Raw genomic sequence first — 16,244 nt, 5'->3', positions numbered from 1 at the left:
AACACAGAAGGTAAATGTAGTGTCCCCACCTTTGGCTAACTCAGCCAGTGAGGACATTGAACCTGAAAGGATCTTGATCTACAGGACCTAGTTGTTTACACACACAACGCCCGGGACACCCACCTCAAACTGATTCTCCACGGTCACGGGTGCGCACAGAGCCGGATCCGAGCACGGGCAGCAAGTCCAGGAGCAGCTGTAGACACAAAGCACGAGGACAACCAGGGTCTGCGCCAATTCCAAACTCCAGCGCATCTGCTCCGCTGGATATGAAGATCCACCAGACGCAACAAGATCATTTATTTATAGTCACCCAGATGTGACAGATGATGTCATCTCGTGGCCCAGGTTTGGTGCGCGGATGGAATGAGTAAGTGCACGGCAAACAACAGACTGCTGCGCGACCGCGCAAGCCGCAGCTTAGAGGGGACAGTGCTCTCCTCCCTTCGCCCCACCAATGGTAGAAAAGTCTTCAGCTGCCTTGGTTAAGCTCTCTGGAATTCCTTCCCTAAGCCCCTCTCTACCTCCCTCTACTCCTTTAAAAATCTTCTCAAAATCCATCTCTTTGACCATCTAGGTCACCTTTCCTAATTGTTCTCTGGCTTGCCATTTGTTTTCCCTCATGCCTATCTATGAAGCACCTTTGCACATTCTTTACATTAAAGGCACTATATAAGTTGTTACTTAAAAAAATGAAAACAATTCTCTTAAATGTAAAATGCTTGTCAGTACATGCGCAGATTTTTTTTAAAAAGCGTATTCTTTATTAATAAATGTAGCTCAGAGCTGCTTGCCAATGCAACTCAAGCATAATCAGTGATACCAAATATCAATTTACATCACCAAGTACTCACCAAAGTGCATCTATTATGGAGCTCTGATCCAAAATCAAACTGGCAATACAAATATCTCAAACCCACTGACTGCAGATTTCATTATGGTAAGATATTAGATTGGTGCAATGAAATGGTAACCTTTTTCTGTACGAAAAGAAATACCTCGAGTTGGTATTCCCAAAATATGAAAATAAACTGTTCAATCCTGAAAATACGCTGCACGCCGAAGTCCAGTAGATTTCTTGTATCTTCGGATTAAATTTTTATTTTGCCCTCAACTATTGCTATACACTCTTTCACTGCCAACTTTTCAATATGTAAACTATTTTTAAGAAGGCAACATTTCAATTAATATTTTTGAAATAGATAACATGGAATATTTCCTGAGAGGAGTCAATCTCCCTTTGTCCCCAAAAAGTGATACCTAGTGCTCCATACATGCACAATCAAATTTTAAATGCTGCACACTGTTGAATGCTGTCTGAAGTTAGTCAACTAATTTCACCCAGATGCCAGTGATACATGAGTAAAATATTAAAATCTAGTCATCTGAATGTGCCTACCTTAACAACAGGATTCAATAGGACCACTCCGGATTTTTTTGTGATCACTTGCTTTGTAGTGTAATGATGTTCTATAAGCTGAGGGATTGTGGGAAATCCAGTTCCTTCAAATCGATACTGATTCTGTGTAAAACATTGAAAAAATACATAAAGGTACCAACCAACTTAAGAAAATATTGAGCAGACCAAATGGTACAATCAACAGTCCAGCAGTCTACAGTAACAGCTACTTGCACTTGGGCTGATTAGCACCAGGTAGTGACCTTTTAAAACAAGAGAAAGCTCAGCCATTTCTTCTTTAGTGGCATCACTATCTCTTAAGTCCCCATCAACATCTTGGGGGGTCAACATTGACCAGAGGCTGAACTGGGCCAGCCATACCAACACTGGCTGTAACAGTAGAATAGAGCCTGGTACTCTGTGACAAATGGCTCACCTCCTGATGCGCCAAAGTCTCTCCATGTACAAGGTTCAAGTCAGGAATGTGATAGAATATTCATCATTCACTTGGATGGGTGCAGCTGCCAGAGTACTCAAATCTCAAGACTCCCTCAAAATATTGGTAAATCCTCAGACCCCACCCCAGTGCTCCTAGATCCCAATGCTGATTAATCAGTGGCTCCGATAATATTACTTAGCATTATATACCTATTTGCGTTAACAAGAGTCTATCTAAGTTTACTGATGATGCAAAACTGGGAAGAGCAGCAAATGGAGAAGGAATATTGGAGGAGATTACAGGAGAATATAATAAGCTAGGAGAATGGGCAGATAATTGGAAGCTGCAGTTTAACATAAAAAATGTGAGATAATACATTTTGGGAACAAGGAATTAAAAAATGGAAATATACCTTAAATGGTGAATTTCTTCATGGAATGAAGGAGTGAGGGGGATCTAGGTGTGCAGATACATAAATCCTTAAAAGTGGTTGGACAGGTAAAAAGAAAACCCAGTAAGGCATTTGAGATTCTATGTTTATATTAAATGGAATTGAATACAAATTCAAAGGAGTTATGAAGATGCTGTACAAAACTATGTTTAGGTCACAGTTCGAATATGATGTCCAGATTTGAGTGTCTGTTAGATGATGCAGAAGAGATTCATCAGTATGATTCAAGGGATGAGGCGCTTTAATTATGAGAAGAGACCAGACAAATTGGAACAAATTTCATTAGAGCAGAGAAAGTCTGAGAGGTGTTCAAAATTCTGAACAAAAAAGGAAAAAATTCAAAGGGAAAGGGCAGAGGAACAAGACTAAGTAGGTAGGTCCTCTGGAGAGCTGACACAGGAGCAATGGACTGAATTGCTTCTATAATAGCACTAGAGAATGCATATTTACAAGAGTAATACCATGGACAAGCTGTTTATGTTACAAAGAAAACCTAGCGTAATTAGGGCTGTATTCTCTTGAACTGAAAAAATTGAGGGGAAATTTGATATAAGTATTCAAAATGATAACAGGAATAATAACATAAATATAGAGAAATTATTTCCATTGGTCAGTTAAAAGAAGACAACAGGCCACGATCTTAAAATAAGCACCAGATAGAGAAAGGGGGTGATGAGAAGCAACTTTTTCACTAATGTAGCTTTGCCACAAATAGCTGAATGCTAAATGCTAAATCAACATTATATCCAAAAAGGTGAAGAGAGTATAAAAAAACATATGGGAAGAAGGCAAGGAATTTTTCTTATTCTTTTATTCACTATCCTATACTTAACCTCTAACTAATTGTTTAAACCAAATAATAGCCCCAATGAAATGAGACCACATTTGAAAAAAGAAAACTCAGAATAATATTCTGCGTTCAGACTACAGACTTGTTGAGTTCTGCCAGTATTTTCTATTTTTACTCCAGATTTCCAGCATTTACAGTATTTTTCTTTTTAATAGTCTTGACAGAATAAAGAAATTCTACTAATATCAAATTAAGTTTTGTAGTCATATGGAGCAGTAGGAGAATGAACAATCAAACTAAAAAGGAAAACAATCTGCGCTTACAAGATGGCAGTATGATTATTGTCCTATTTCAAGTACAGATGAAGGTCAAAGATGCCTTGGCTACAAGAGGAAGTTAGGTAGGGGAGTTATACTTGGCAAGCTACTAAAGCAAAAGCCACTTTGCATAAAAGCTGTACCACTGACAAGAGAAGTATCATTTCGATTTGTCAAAGAAATGAAAAATCATGTTTGGTTCACTGACATCGATATATTGTCCAATTTATAAGATCCATCCTTCTACACTTTACTGGAAGAAATAATTTCTGAATATCAAAGGAAGCAGTTGTTTGGTGAGGAGGGGGGAAGACAAGGGAATGCCAGTTTGGGCAACTTATAGGCAAGGTTAGGTCCAAATTAATTTGGCCTTAATGAACATTTCTGGACTATGACAACAGACCAGCAGTATACCATAGCTCACAAATCCAAAATGTTAAATTAGATTAGATTAGAAATGGGTAGAATGTAAACAGTTGGGTGTTATGCATGTGCATAACCAGGATTGCTTCTATCTTTCACCACATCGGTGTTTGAATTCAATTAAAATCACCAAAAGAGAAAGCAGACTTTTGTAAAGTGCTTGAGGTTTTAACACCATCTCTCCTCCATGAATCAAACTAGAATTTTCTTAACACAACTAACAATGCAATCTATTGAGACATAGGTATGGTATTCTCCAAGTACATTATAGAAGGCTATTTTACTAAAGCAATAAGGCGGAGCAGTTTTGTTTACTAAGAATTCACAAGAGAAAAGGGGGAAAATGACAAAATCCAAGGAGAAACAATAGCAGTAAAAAAACAAAGCCCCAAAGACAATCTCGTACAAAAAACTAATCTTAAACACCAATTGATCATTCGAAGCACAAAACTTACGGACCGGACACATTTCCGCATGAAAGCCCACTATTATGAAATGGTAATAAGGTGGATAAATTGCTAGCTTGGCAAATGAAGAGACTCAAGACAATAAATAGAATTCAACGGGTGGGTAATGAGAGGCGACAAATGACATACTCCGCAAGAAATCCACAACGCATTTAAAACAGTCCATAAAAAGTCTGTACTGCTCAAATGCATCCATTGGAATCCTAATACAACTTCTTACAGTAACTTTTCTTTTATATTTTAGTTTATTCAGAAAATTTATACATATACTTTGTGATGTCACTACAATTTTAATACGTAACTTACAGGAAACACACACGCACACACTTCTTGTCTTTCTCCGTTATTCATAGAGTCAGTAATTTGAGCTTCCTCTCTGAACTTTCAGTTTGTTTTTGAAAATTTGAAATCTATTTTTCTGGCTGAAGTTACAAAAAAACATATATTTTAAGAAGACATCAAACAGCTGTTTTCCAGTAAATAAAATCAGTAAGCTACAACTAGCCTACAGAATTTTATACAACATCATCAATATGTAGTTTACCAGCAGACCCATTCCCTTTTGGACAAAGGATGAGACAGAAGCCCCGATTTTAACAGGGAGTAGGAATTGGGTGGGCGGGCCAGGAGGTGACTGCCAAGCCCCTACCCAACCTCAGCAGCCTGATTCCGGTAATTTTAACTCCCAGGCTTGTTGGCATGCCACCGGTCAGCTGCCTGCCTGAAAGTTTTGATTTTGCGTTAACATGGATTTTTCTGCTCTCCTGTTAAAGTCTGCAACAGCCAGAGTTTGTGCTGAGTTAGCTGTCATTAAGTATGCTGTAAGTAACCTCAGCAACCCTGAATTACAGAGTCAAAAAAAATCAGCCAGGAATCACACTCCTTATAGTATCTTGTGATTCCTGCCATAAAGTGCAGGTGTCAACAGGATTGGACTGGGATTTATGATCTTCCCTCCTATCCCCACCCTCCAAATAGTCTTCCTGCAGTCACTGATTAGGTTCACACATAAAGAATGGTCACTTGGACAAGGAACCAGAAAGCATCCAGCACACTTGAAACTATACCCCATGGAAGTCAAAGCATACAGGAGCAGGGGAGAAAACTGGCAAAAAGTCAGTATTTGTTCTATGAAGACAATCACTTAAGATAACCATCACGACATTCAGATATGGAAGTCTTCTCCATAAAAAAAATCTAGATTACAATTCATTTTTGGATGCAGGTCCAGTGATGAAGCAACTGAGCATGTGGAGGAAAGAACCGAGATTACACCGAGAAAAGCACCTTTTATTAGGGCACTGAATGGAGTAGTCATGGGGGTCCTGACACCATTGGCATCAAAGACATCTTCAACTGTTAGATTCCCCCATTAATTCTTCAAGATTAATCCAAAATATTAATGTAATCCTGTGAAGAAGATCATACATTAACTTCTGTGCCCATCTACACAATTATATAAATTTGACAGCTTATCAAATTCGTAGACACTTCAAAAAGCTACATAAATGTGCACAAATCTGATATTACTGAAGCATAAGGGTGTTTTCTTAGTAATTATTATAAGCCTGAAATAGTCGAAACACTGACTTCAATTGTTGCATAATGATTTTAAAAAGTTTTCATTTTCAACTCAAACTTGTACAAAAGGATGGCAGTGGACGAAAGGAAAAAAGTCTTTCAATTTGAGATTTTTGTAATAATTACTATACTCACATCTGCATACTGGATGATAAAGTGTCTGCGCTGCCCGTCTGAGAAAACAGAAAGGACGTATTCACCAGGTTTGCCGTGGCTTTCTCGGACCAGGAAGTCTCCTTGCTGTTTCAGCAGCTCCTGTGCTTCTATCCGAGGAATTGCTCCATGATACCAGTCCTGTTCTGCTAATGGTTTCTCAATGGTAGGCATCACATCAAAGAACTGAAAAACAATAGTTATTCTAATTTTGAAAAATGTGCAAACAATATGCAACAACATTGTGTTAAAGCGGAAGAAACGTACGGGGGGGGGGGTGGGGGGAATACTTTAAATAGGACAGGCAATAGCAGGTGTAGTTTAACATGGGTAAGAAAAAATGGTAATACATGTTGGCACAGGAAATATGAAGTGTATAAACAATGAGTGTCTATTGGCAAAGGTAATAATAAAAAAGTGAAATGAACTATTCACTAAAAATATCCTGCTAGATCGAGACAGTAACTAACGACTTCACTGCCTCTATGCAAAATTGTGGTGCATTAATAACAAATCATAATAATGCTCAGTAAGTATAGAAATAGAAAATCGCAGAATCAGACATCAAATGTCTAGTTATAAATAAAGCTAATCAAGTTCTGGGATTCACCTTGAGGAATCTTATATAACTCAATAGTAATGTCACAGTTACAATATTGTTTACAGTTTTGGGCACCTTATTTTCTAAAGGATCGTGATCTACCGGATAGGATCAGAGAAAAAACAAGGCTGATTTCAGGTTGTAGGTCACAAAGAGACTCCCAGAAGAGACCTTCTTTTTATTGGAGAAAAGATTGCAAGGAGAAATAATTCAATTATTTTAAATGGTAAAGCAGTAAACACATTATTAAGGAGGACACCACTACAAAATTAAGATTTGCTAAGTCAAGAGATCGGAGGAAATCCCCTTCTACTCAGAATAGCACATAAATGGAATCAACCTATTAAAAATAATTAATGCAATGTCAATTAACTTTTCTTTTTAAAAAGGGCTGAACATCTATCTGATTCACAATGCGATTAAAAGATTGTAAGAATAAGTGCAGACAAAACTGATTAAATACTCCCCGCATTATAAACACTATGCTACCATGATATGGAAATGAGATACCTGGTTGAATGAGACAGCTGAAGCGAAGAAGCAAGTAAATAGCTTGTTCCTCAGCTACGGCCTCGGAAACCGAAGTTCATATACTATTGGACCAATAGCTCTTCTGAGATCAAGGTTCTGAATAAGGTGCATCGCCTTCTTAAGCATCACCCTGATTGAGTTACTCTACTATCGTGATGCTTTTAGTACCTGACCCTGAATTTCATATTACTTTTCAGCAAACACACTTAGTTACTTCACCTTATTAATCGAGGTGTTGCATGTGTATCCTATGATAATTTATCATAGGATTTTTTAATGTAAGAAATAATTTGCATTTCTGTAGTACCCTTCACATCCTCAGGATACCCCAAAGAGTTTTACAGCCAGTGAATTACTTTTTGAAGTGTCATGAATACTATGTAGCCAAATGTGGCAGCCAAAGTCCCACAAATAGCAATGAGATAAATGACCAGTTAATCTTTTTCGTAGCATTGGCTGAGGGATAAATGTTGGCCAAGACATCAGAACTTCCCTGCTCTTATTTGAATAGTCCCATGGGATCTTTTACATCGACCTGAACAACCATGACTCAGAGGTGAGAATGCTACCACTGAGCCATTTGTACATACACAGTGGGTTGGGTCCTACACTGGAAATGGGCTGACTATCTTGGACCAAACTCTCTAAGAATCATGCACTTTGCAGCTGACCTTAGATTTGTGTCTTGGCAAGCTGATGACAGGACCTTTTAACGTTGAGATCTGATATTCTCCATTGATGGCGTGTGGTGCTCTATGAATACAAGCCAGCATTTCTGAACTTGGATAAAGTTTGGATCTTTTGATCGGTAGCTGTGTTACCAGTTCAAAAGAGAAGCTTCTTGCTCAATTGCCCCAGTCATACAAGCCAAACCTGTTACTTGGTAACCCTTTATCAAAAAACTGACAAAACTCACTTATGCTATTGCTCAAGTGATGGTCTGATATGTCAACTGATGCTTTATTGAGCATTTTAGGTGACTGCAGAGTTGATCAGAGCCATGTCTGAGTAGGCATCTTTTAACAACCTGAAATTAGTCTGTTTTTTTGTAAAATGCTCAAAACCAGTTGGGTTACATGTTCTATGGCATAAAGTCAAATAATAAAATGGCATATTTCAACATGAATTTATTAATTTTATTTGACACTGTATAACAGTATTTTGAGAACTAGTACTATTACGGCACTAAAATCGTAGTTCTTATTGGTGCAGATCATATTAAATCAATAATATAAACATTGCTGCTAATTAATATACATCAGAGTGTATATGCTATAGTATATTTAATTTCATGTTAGTTATTACAAAGCTTCTGTATTGTATTATCCCATACAAAAAGTCATTACACCATGAAAACTACTTCTCCATTCATTTTCTTCAAAATTGTTGGAACAGTTATTTATCGTACAATTGGCACCTTCACAATGCATTTACTTTTTAGTGCATTAAATATTAAGGAATACTAGATCAGATGGCAGTGATAAATTCAGGAGCAAATAGTCTAAACTTCAAAACTCCAAGGCAACGAAAATCCAAAGCCTTTCTAGCACATTCCTACCTTAACTTTTTTTTTATTCGTTCATGGGATGTGGGCGTTACTGGCAAGGCCAGCATTTATTGCCCATCCCTAACTGCCCTTGAGAATGTGGTGGTGAGTCGCTGCAGTCCGTGTGGTGAAGTTTCTCCCACAGTGCTGTTAGGTAGGGAGTTCCAGGATTTTGACCCAGTGACGATGAAGGAACGGCGACATATTTCCAAGTCGGGGTGGCGTGTGACTTGGGAGGGGAACACGCAGGTGGTGTTCCCACGTGCCTGCTGCCCTTGTCTTTCTAGAGGTCGCGGGTTTGGGAGGTGCTGTCCAGAAAGCCTTGGCGAGTTGCTGCAGTGCATCCTGTGGATGATACACACTGCAGCCATGGTGCACCGGTGGAGAAGGGAGTGAATGTTTAGGGTGGCGGATGGGATGCCAATCAAGCAGGCTGCTTTGTCCTGGATGGTGTCGAGCTTCTTGAGTGTTGTTGGAGCTGCACTTATCCAGGCAAGTGGAGAGTATTCTATCACACTCCTGACTTGTGCCTTGTAGATGGTGGAAAGGCTTTGGGGAGTCAGGAGGTGAGTCACTCGCCGCAGAATATCCAGCCTCTGACCTGCTGTTGTAGCCACAGTATTTATGCGGCTGGTCCAGGTAAGTTTCTGATCAATGGAGACCCGCAGGATGTTGATGGTGGGGGATTCAGCGATGGTAATGCCATTGAATGTCAAGGGGAGGTGGTTAGACTCTCTCTTGTTGGAGATGGTCATTGTCTGGCACGAATGTTATTTGCCACTTTTCAGCCCAAGTCTGGATGTTGTCCAGGTCTCACAAGAGCTTTGTCCAACCCAAACAAGGCCAGCAGGCAAGAGGAGGCAAGGGTAGGGGCAGGTACTCCCAAGGCCAGAAGTTCCTGCATTCCTGGTCTGTCAGGGCTGGTACACCAAGTGAGATCGGGCGAGTTGATAAACCTAATATCACTCAAAGGTAAATGACACTATATGTAAGTTAAATACATACTGGCAAAAACCTGATAATCTGTCAGTAACTACATTGTAAATCAGCTGTAAAGGTCTTTTCTTTTTACTGAAAATGTAATAACTGAGGTAGGATTTTAGTTACCTATACAAAAATTGTAGGAAGTTAAAAATGGTATTTTAAACATTTCTTTTCATGGGGATTACTTTAAGTGCATATAACTGTTGGTTGGCGAAAAAAAACTCATGAGGGAGTTTAACCAAGTTTAACCAAATAACACCTCCCTGTCAGTGTCTATATACAAGAGATATAGGGGCCAAAATTCCTTGGGTGGTGATCCCTGCGGCTGTGTCAGAATCGTGCCTGCCAACACTGACCCCTGCTGGGGTTTGCGGGGTTAGTGGGAGGGCACCTCATTTGCATGGAGCTTCATTGGTTCACGCCAGCAGAAATTTGGCCAGCCGCTCATGAGAGCGGAGGGGCCATCAAGCATGCGGACCAATCCAGGATGTTTTAAAAAATTTCTCTCTTCAGGGGTCTAGACTGCTTGCTATGCCTTTTGAGGCTCACGTGCGCACTTGGTGAGACCGGTATGCCTCATTTCACTTTGTATACTGGATGATACTGATACGCCAGGTCCTCATTCAGGCCAAGGAGTGAAAACGCTTGGCTTAGTGAGTCCCTGCCTTGACCCATCATTTGGCTTGGAAGGGGTAGAAGTTCCTCCCCTTATAAGGCAACGCAGAAACTCTCAGACTCAGTAACTGGGTCTGCCCCAAAAATTATGGCTGGAGAACAGTAGAACCCCGATGGAATTTCATATAGTCTTTAAAGCTGGCTAATGGGTATTCAATATGAGGATCTCTTGCCCATATCATAAGATACTTAATTAAAACCAGGGACTCCGAGACTCTGTTAATAAGTCCTTGAATAAATGTAAGTTGTGGGGTCATGCTTAAAACCTAACATTTTAAAATTCACGAAGTGTTAGTTTCATGGGACTATCTCAAGCCCAAACACAATTAGCTTCTGCAGTGAACTGCAGAACTAATGGAACCTTATGAATATATGTATGACCAAAAAGTTCTAATTTGCCAGTTATATCATGGGGAAAGCACCTAGATCTTAACAGGAATCAACAAGTGCAATATTAATGCTGTCAAGAAGCTGAATAGAGGAAATTTTCAAAGAAGTTCCAGACAAAGTATTATCACATAAAGGTTGGAAATTTCTCACATAATTAATTACACAGAGAATATAAAAACATGGGATCAGCAAAAAGAACTCCAATTTTTTTGACTTTGTACTGATTTTGTTGCTGCACTAGCAAAAATAATCACTGTGTAAGTTGCACAAGTTTGTTCACTATACTAAATTTTAAACCAGTTATAATTGCATTTAGTATAAACCAAACAATTTAAACCTCATCCTTTCAATTCCTCAGCTAAGAGATTATATGAAGACTGCAGATTAATAGCAACTAGGTGTCCTACAAACTCCGTGTAAACTAAATAACAAACAGAGCTGAATTCTGCCATTTTGTCTTAAGATTTACTTATTACACAATTATGTTTTGTAAGTTGCAATAAAACACAGTGGTTGTTTCACTGTGGTTTAGCTAGCTGCCATCCTTTATGTGTGTAAACATGAAAGAGAGAGAGAAAGAATATACTGAAATTAAAGAAAAAAGTACAGACTTTTAAATTAAAATGGGCTTGGTCACAAATTTAAAACTGTCATGACTCCTTTCTGTATTTATTGCTCGATATACAAATATACTGCCAAAGAGCCACACCTGATTTTTTAACTGCAAAAATTCAAAGTTAAATTAAGAAGTTTAATATAATCCCCATTTATACTTTGCCTTTTGTTTTTAATTCTATTTAAGAAGATTGGTATCAGTATAAAAGAATTTTCAATTATTGAGATTTTGATATGTTAGGGCATCCTCCCCATTACATCTGGAATTACAAACACCTGATAAAAAGAAAAGCCTTTGATGATATCATTACTTAAGAATACAGTCGTGTTACGGTTATGATACTGAAGTAGTAATCCAGAGGCCGGGACCAATATTCCAAAGAACGTGAGTTCAAATCCCATTATGTCAATTTGACAATTTAAATTCAGTTTAAAACAGAAAATCTCAAAATAAAAATGTGGCAATGAAGCTGTCAGATTTTTGTAAAAACCCAACTGCTTCACTGATGTCCTTTAGGGAAGGAAACCTGGACTATATTTAACTCCAGTCCATACCAAAGTGGTTGATTCTTATCTGCCCTCTGATGTCACTCAGTTGTATCAAACCGTTACAAGGAGTATCACACAGACTGCAGTGGTACGAAAAGAAGGTCCACCGCCACCTTCTCTGGGCAACTAGGGATGGGCAATAAATGCCAGTCTTGCCAGCAATGCCCACATCCTGAGAATTAATGAAAAAAAGCAAAGAATGTCCCATGTAATTGGACTGGTCAAGTTCTTCAACTGAACTACCTATATTCCATTCCCCAGAATTATATGACAATTAAAAACATCTGAAAATACTGTTAACTTACAGATGAACTCAAATAATTCTTTGGCGATCTAATCATTCCAGCAATAGAGTGTCGAATGGAGTCAAATTTTGAAACCTTGTCTTTTCCTTTGTCCTGAAAAATAAAACACATAAAACTCTCAAGAAATGCATTTCACGCATCCCTTTAAAACAGTATACAATCAAAACCTGAACAGAAAGGGACGTTGGGTGGTCAGCAATTTAGTGGGAATGGGATCTCAGACAAGATAAGCTTGGAGAGGACGAGAGAGAAACCAGAGAAAGAGCGGTTTAGAGCGTGAGAAAAGGTTTGGCTTTGGTGGGCAAGGGGAAGAAAGGGATGCAGAAATGGCAGCTAAAAGGATGGCTTCAATCTTAGTGAAAAATAAGTCTATGAGCTCATCACATTTGTTGTTGGAGGTGAGGACAGAGGGAGCGGAGAAGGGTTTAAGGAGGGGTTGGTAATGGAGAAAAGAAGCCAAGGGTTGTCTTTGTTCTCCATGATGATCTTGGACTAATGGGCAGTTTTAGCAGAGGAGAGCAAGGCCTGATAGTGCTTGATGAGGTGCACCCAGATCTGGTGATGGATGGCTAAACCAGTTATGCACCAAATGCGCTAATGTCCCCGCCCCCTTGGACTTGAGGAAATGAAGATGGAAGGGCATACCGGGGGAGCGACCCAGGTAGGAGAGTAAAGGTTTTGCTGGGAACAAGAAAATCAAAAGCGGAGGTGAAGGAGTGGTTCGGCAGATTAACAGCTGCAGAAATATCATGGCAAATGGAGGGCCTAGGCTATGCAGTTTGGAGTTTGAAATTGGAGTTCTAAGTGACTTGAGGGAAGAGCTTTTTCCAGGGTAGACACAGAAGGAAGTGAGGTATGCACTGGCACTTCTATACTCTTGCATAAATGAAGTGATTTGTATTTTTTTAATAAAAAGAACACAAGTTTCCACAACCACCACTACATACAACCAGGTCAGTTAGGTGAGTTTAAATACATGGAAGAATAATCAAAGACTGAGGAAGCCCTACCAAGGTTGGAGTTGAATCCAGTCATCTCTATTCATTATCCTTCACATTTGTTATATCAATTGGAGAATGTTAAAGAAGAATTTATTGGACTGATGTTGCAATTGTGTATTTGATAAGAGATGTCAGATCCAGCAGATTATGATTTGGAATTACTCTAGATAGCATCTTTGCATCATTTTTAGTTTACATCCTTGAAATAGGCATGGGAAGCAGCCTCTGGAACAGAATTTCTCTTCCTTGTCAATGTTACTCCAGTATGGAATCAACTGAACAATGGGTTCATCTTTGTTTATTAATGAATGGGCATCTCTAGAGTCGCTACCTAGTGAGACAAAGTTGTTCAAATCATTTGCTTTCTACATTAGATGGCACAGTAAGTAGTGTAGATGGGAAAAGAAATCTATCAATGTCCCATTGCAACTTAAGTGAGTGGACAAAACTGTGGCAGATTGAGTTCAATGTGGGGAAATACAAGATCCACTTAGAACCCAAGAAAGATAGATCCGAGTATTTTCTAAATGGTGAGAAGCTAGGAACTGTGGAAGAGCAGAGCGATTTAAGGTCCGTGTACAGAAATCATTAAAAACTGGTGGACAGGTATAAAAAATAATTTAAAAGGCTAATGGAATGTTAGCGTTCATCTCAAGTAGGCTGGAATACAAAAGGGATGGAAGTTATGCTACAGTTGTACAAAGCTCTGGTTAAACCACATCTGGAGAACTGTGCTCAATTCTGGGCACCACACCTCAGGAAGGATATATTGGAGGGGGTGCAGTGCAGATTCACCAGAATGATACCGGGGCTAAAAGGGTTAAATTATGAGGATGGCTAACATAGACTAGGCTTGTATTCCCTCGAGTATAGAAGATCAAGGGGTGATCTAATTTAGGTGTTTAAGATGATTAAAGGATACGATAGAGAGAAACTATTACCTCTGATGGGGGAGTCCAGAACAAGGAGGCATAACCTTAATATTAGAGCTAGGCCATTTAGGGGTGATGTCAGGAAGCACTTCTTCACACAAACGGTAATGGAAATCTGGAACTCTATCCCCCAAAAAGCTGTTGAGGTTAGGTCAATTGAAAATTTCAGAACTGAGATTGATAGGTTTTTGTTAGGTAAGGGTATTAAGGCAGGTAAATGGAGTTAAGATACAGATTAGCTATAATCTAACTGAATGGCAGAACAGGCTCAAGGGGCTATATGGCCCACAGCTGGTCCTATGTTCTACTGCAATCCACACAATATGACAATCCTTCATACAGTAGGGCAATATTGTTCTATGTACAATGGATTCTGTAGTCTATTTAAACAAGTGAAAAAAGTTCTTAAAAGAAATTTTGATACGGTCTTAAAATAATCTCATGCGAGAGATGAGGAAGATACACAAGCAAGGGGTTACAAATCATTTCTGACCTATTAATGTGCTGTTTTTCAAATAAGGAATTTTCACGTCACATCAGTGCAGTGGTTCTAAAGCAAAAGCACTTATGTTGAGCTTAGTGTACAATGGGTATTGGAAAAATAAAAGATTCTCATGCTTCTCTTATGAAAGCAGAATGAAGTTTCAACATCCCTGATGGATTCCCTCTTATTATGAACCACAGTATATCAAACTGATTGACACAATATGGTAATTCTTAAAGCACAGTCTAGGAAAATGTTTTCAGGGTAAACATCATGACAGATGAAGTAATGATTGCATCCTTGCAATCACTACAGCCATGTTATCACGTTTGCATTCACTAGAGAACAATGAAATGTCCTGCTGTCTAATTGAGTCTTTCCAGGTGGAACCCAATGAATTTAGTCCACTAGGATACAGAAGGAAAAAAAGTCTTGAGGCTAGCCCGAAAATCAGTAGGGCTGAAACTGCTTCTGTATCACTGTTTGGATAAAAGGGAGTGGTGGGAACATGCACAGTTTGCCTTTCCATTTCAATATATTGTCCCGAGTTCTCTGGGTGCTGGTCCAACTCGGAGCTCTTGTGGAGCTACTTAATGGCATATGCTGGAAAGGAATCAATCTTCTGAAATGGCATGTGTATTCCTATAGGTGGATTTCTGGTTGCTCATAGAATCAGCAGCTTAGTTTTGTATACCAACTGGAAGAATGACAGCCTACTCACAAAAGGCGAGAACAAGCAAATGTACTTTCGTTCTTCAACAAGACATACATAGTGCTGCTAATAACTTAATTTACATGAGGTTCATTCTGCAAAGGTGTGGGGAAAAGCGGAACAAAAAGTATGAATTGTATCGAGCAAAGAAAACAAATCTTTCACATCAGTAAATACCTTCACCAAATTATCCCAGTAGTCTACCTATAATGGAATCAATAAATCTTTATACTGTTTATGATGGCAACTCATCTCCTCCTTCGATATCTATACAGTGTTTTGCATCAAGGCTGTCTTCCATATAATTGTGCGGTTAAGTTTTGATGAGAACCATATTATTAGTAGATCATTTTCACAGTGCATTGTACAAATCTATTACAGCAGCAAGTCTGGGTAGAACTATTCAAAGTTATCGATGATGCAAGTAAATAATTGTTCAAAGTCAATTTCAGCAAGAAAAGAAGGTCTTGCCTATCAGCTGCTATCAAGGCTAAATATTTGTACACTGTTTTCAGAAATTGAAATTTGCAATTCTCTGTATTTAATCCATCATGCACAGGTAGTTGAATTATCTACGTTCAGTTCTTTCGATATGAAAGCACATTTGTGTAAAAATTGTTCCACAGATCAGGCTGATGTCCTTGAATGACTAGACAATGCACAACCCCAACAAGGACTGCAAGTGTGTTCTGAACCTTTTCTGAAATACTGCATGCATACGTAGAAATGTGCTGTATGATTCTTCATCTTGATGAAAAACTCAATCGATCATGAAGAGCAGAGTTACATTAGCTTGACATTTACTCTGATAATCTCATTACTGACTCCAATGGGTAGTTTAAAGCAAACATTCGTGCAATGCTATTCTAATCCTTGGCTACTTTTAGAGTCAGCTACGC

The 16,244-nt window shown here is 38.9% G+C and overlaps 1 protein-coding gene across 6 annotated transcripts in view; it reads right to left on the bottom strand.

The window, feature by feature from the left end:
* fer (fer (fps/fes related) tyrosine kinase) overlaps positions 1-16,244 on the bottom strand; it is a 284,400-nt gene that overhangs the window by 158,795 nt on the left and 109,361 nt on the right. For all 6 annotated transcript variants that reach the window (XM_067982928.1, XM_067982929.1, XM_067982931.1 and 3 more), the window contains 3 exons: positions 12,217-12,309; positions 6,003-6,206; positions 1,400-1,522 (listed from right to left, as the gene is read on the bottom strand). In XM_067982928.1, coding sequence (XP_067839029.1) covers positions 1,400-1,522; positions 6,003-6,206; positions 12,217-12,309 — 420 coding nt within the window. The remainder of the gene's footprint in view (positions 1-1,399; positions 1,523-6,002; positions 6,207-12,216; positions 12,310-16,244) is intronic.

The sequence above is a fragment of the Heptranchias perlo genome, chromosome 4, assembly GCF_035084215.1.
Source record: "Heptranchias perlo isolate sHepPer1 chromosome 4, sHepPer1.hap1, whole genome shotgun sequence".
In the NCBI taxonomy this organism is placed as follows: domain Eukaryota; kingdom Metazoa; phylum Chordata; class Chondrichthyes; order Hexanchiformes; family Hexanchidae; genus Heptranchias; species Heptranchias perlo.
The sequence above is the reverse complement of the archived record's forward strand: the minus strand, read 5'-3'. Positions and strand labels throughout refer to the sequence as shown.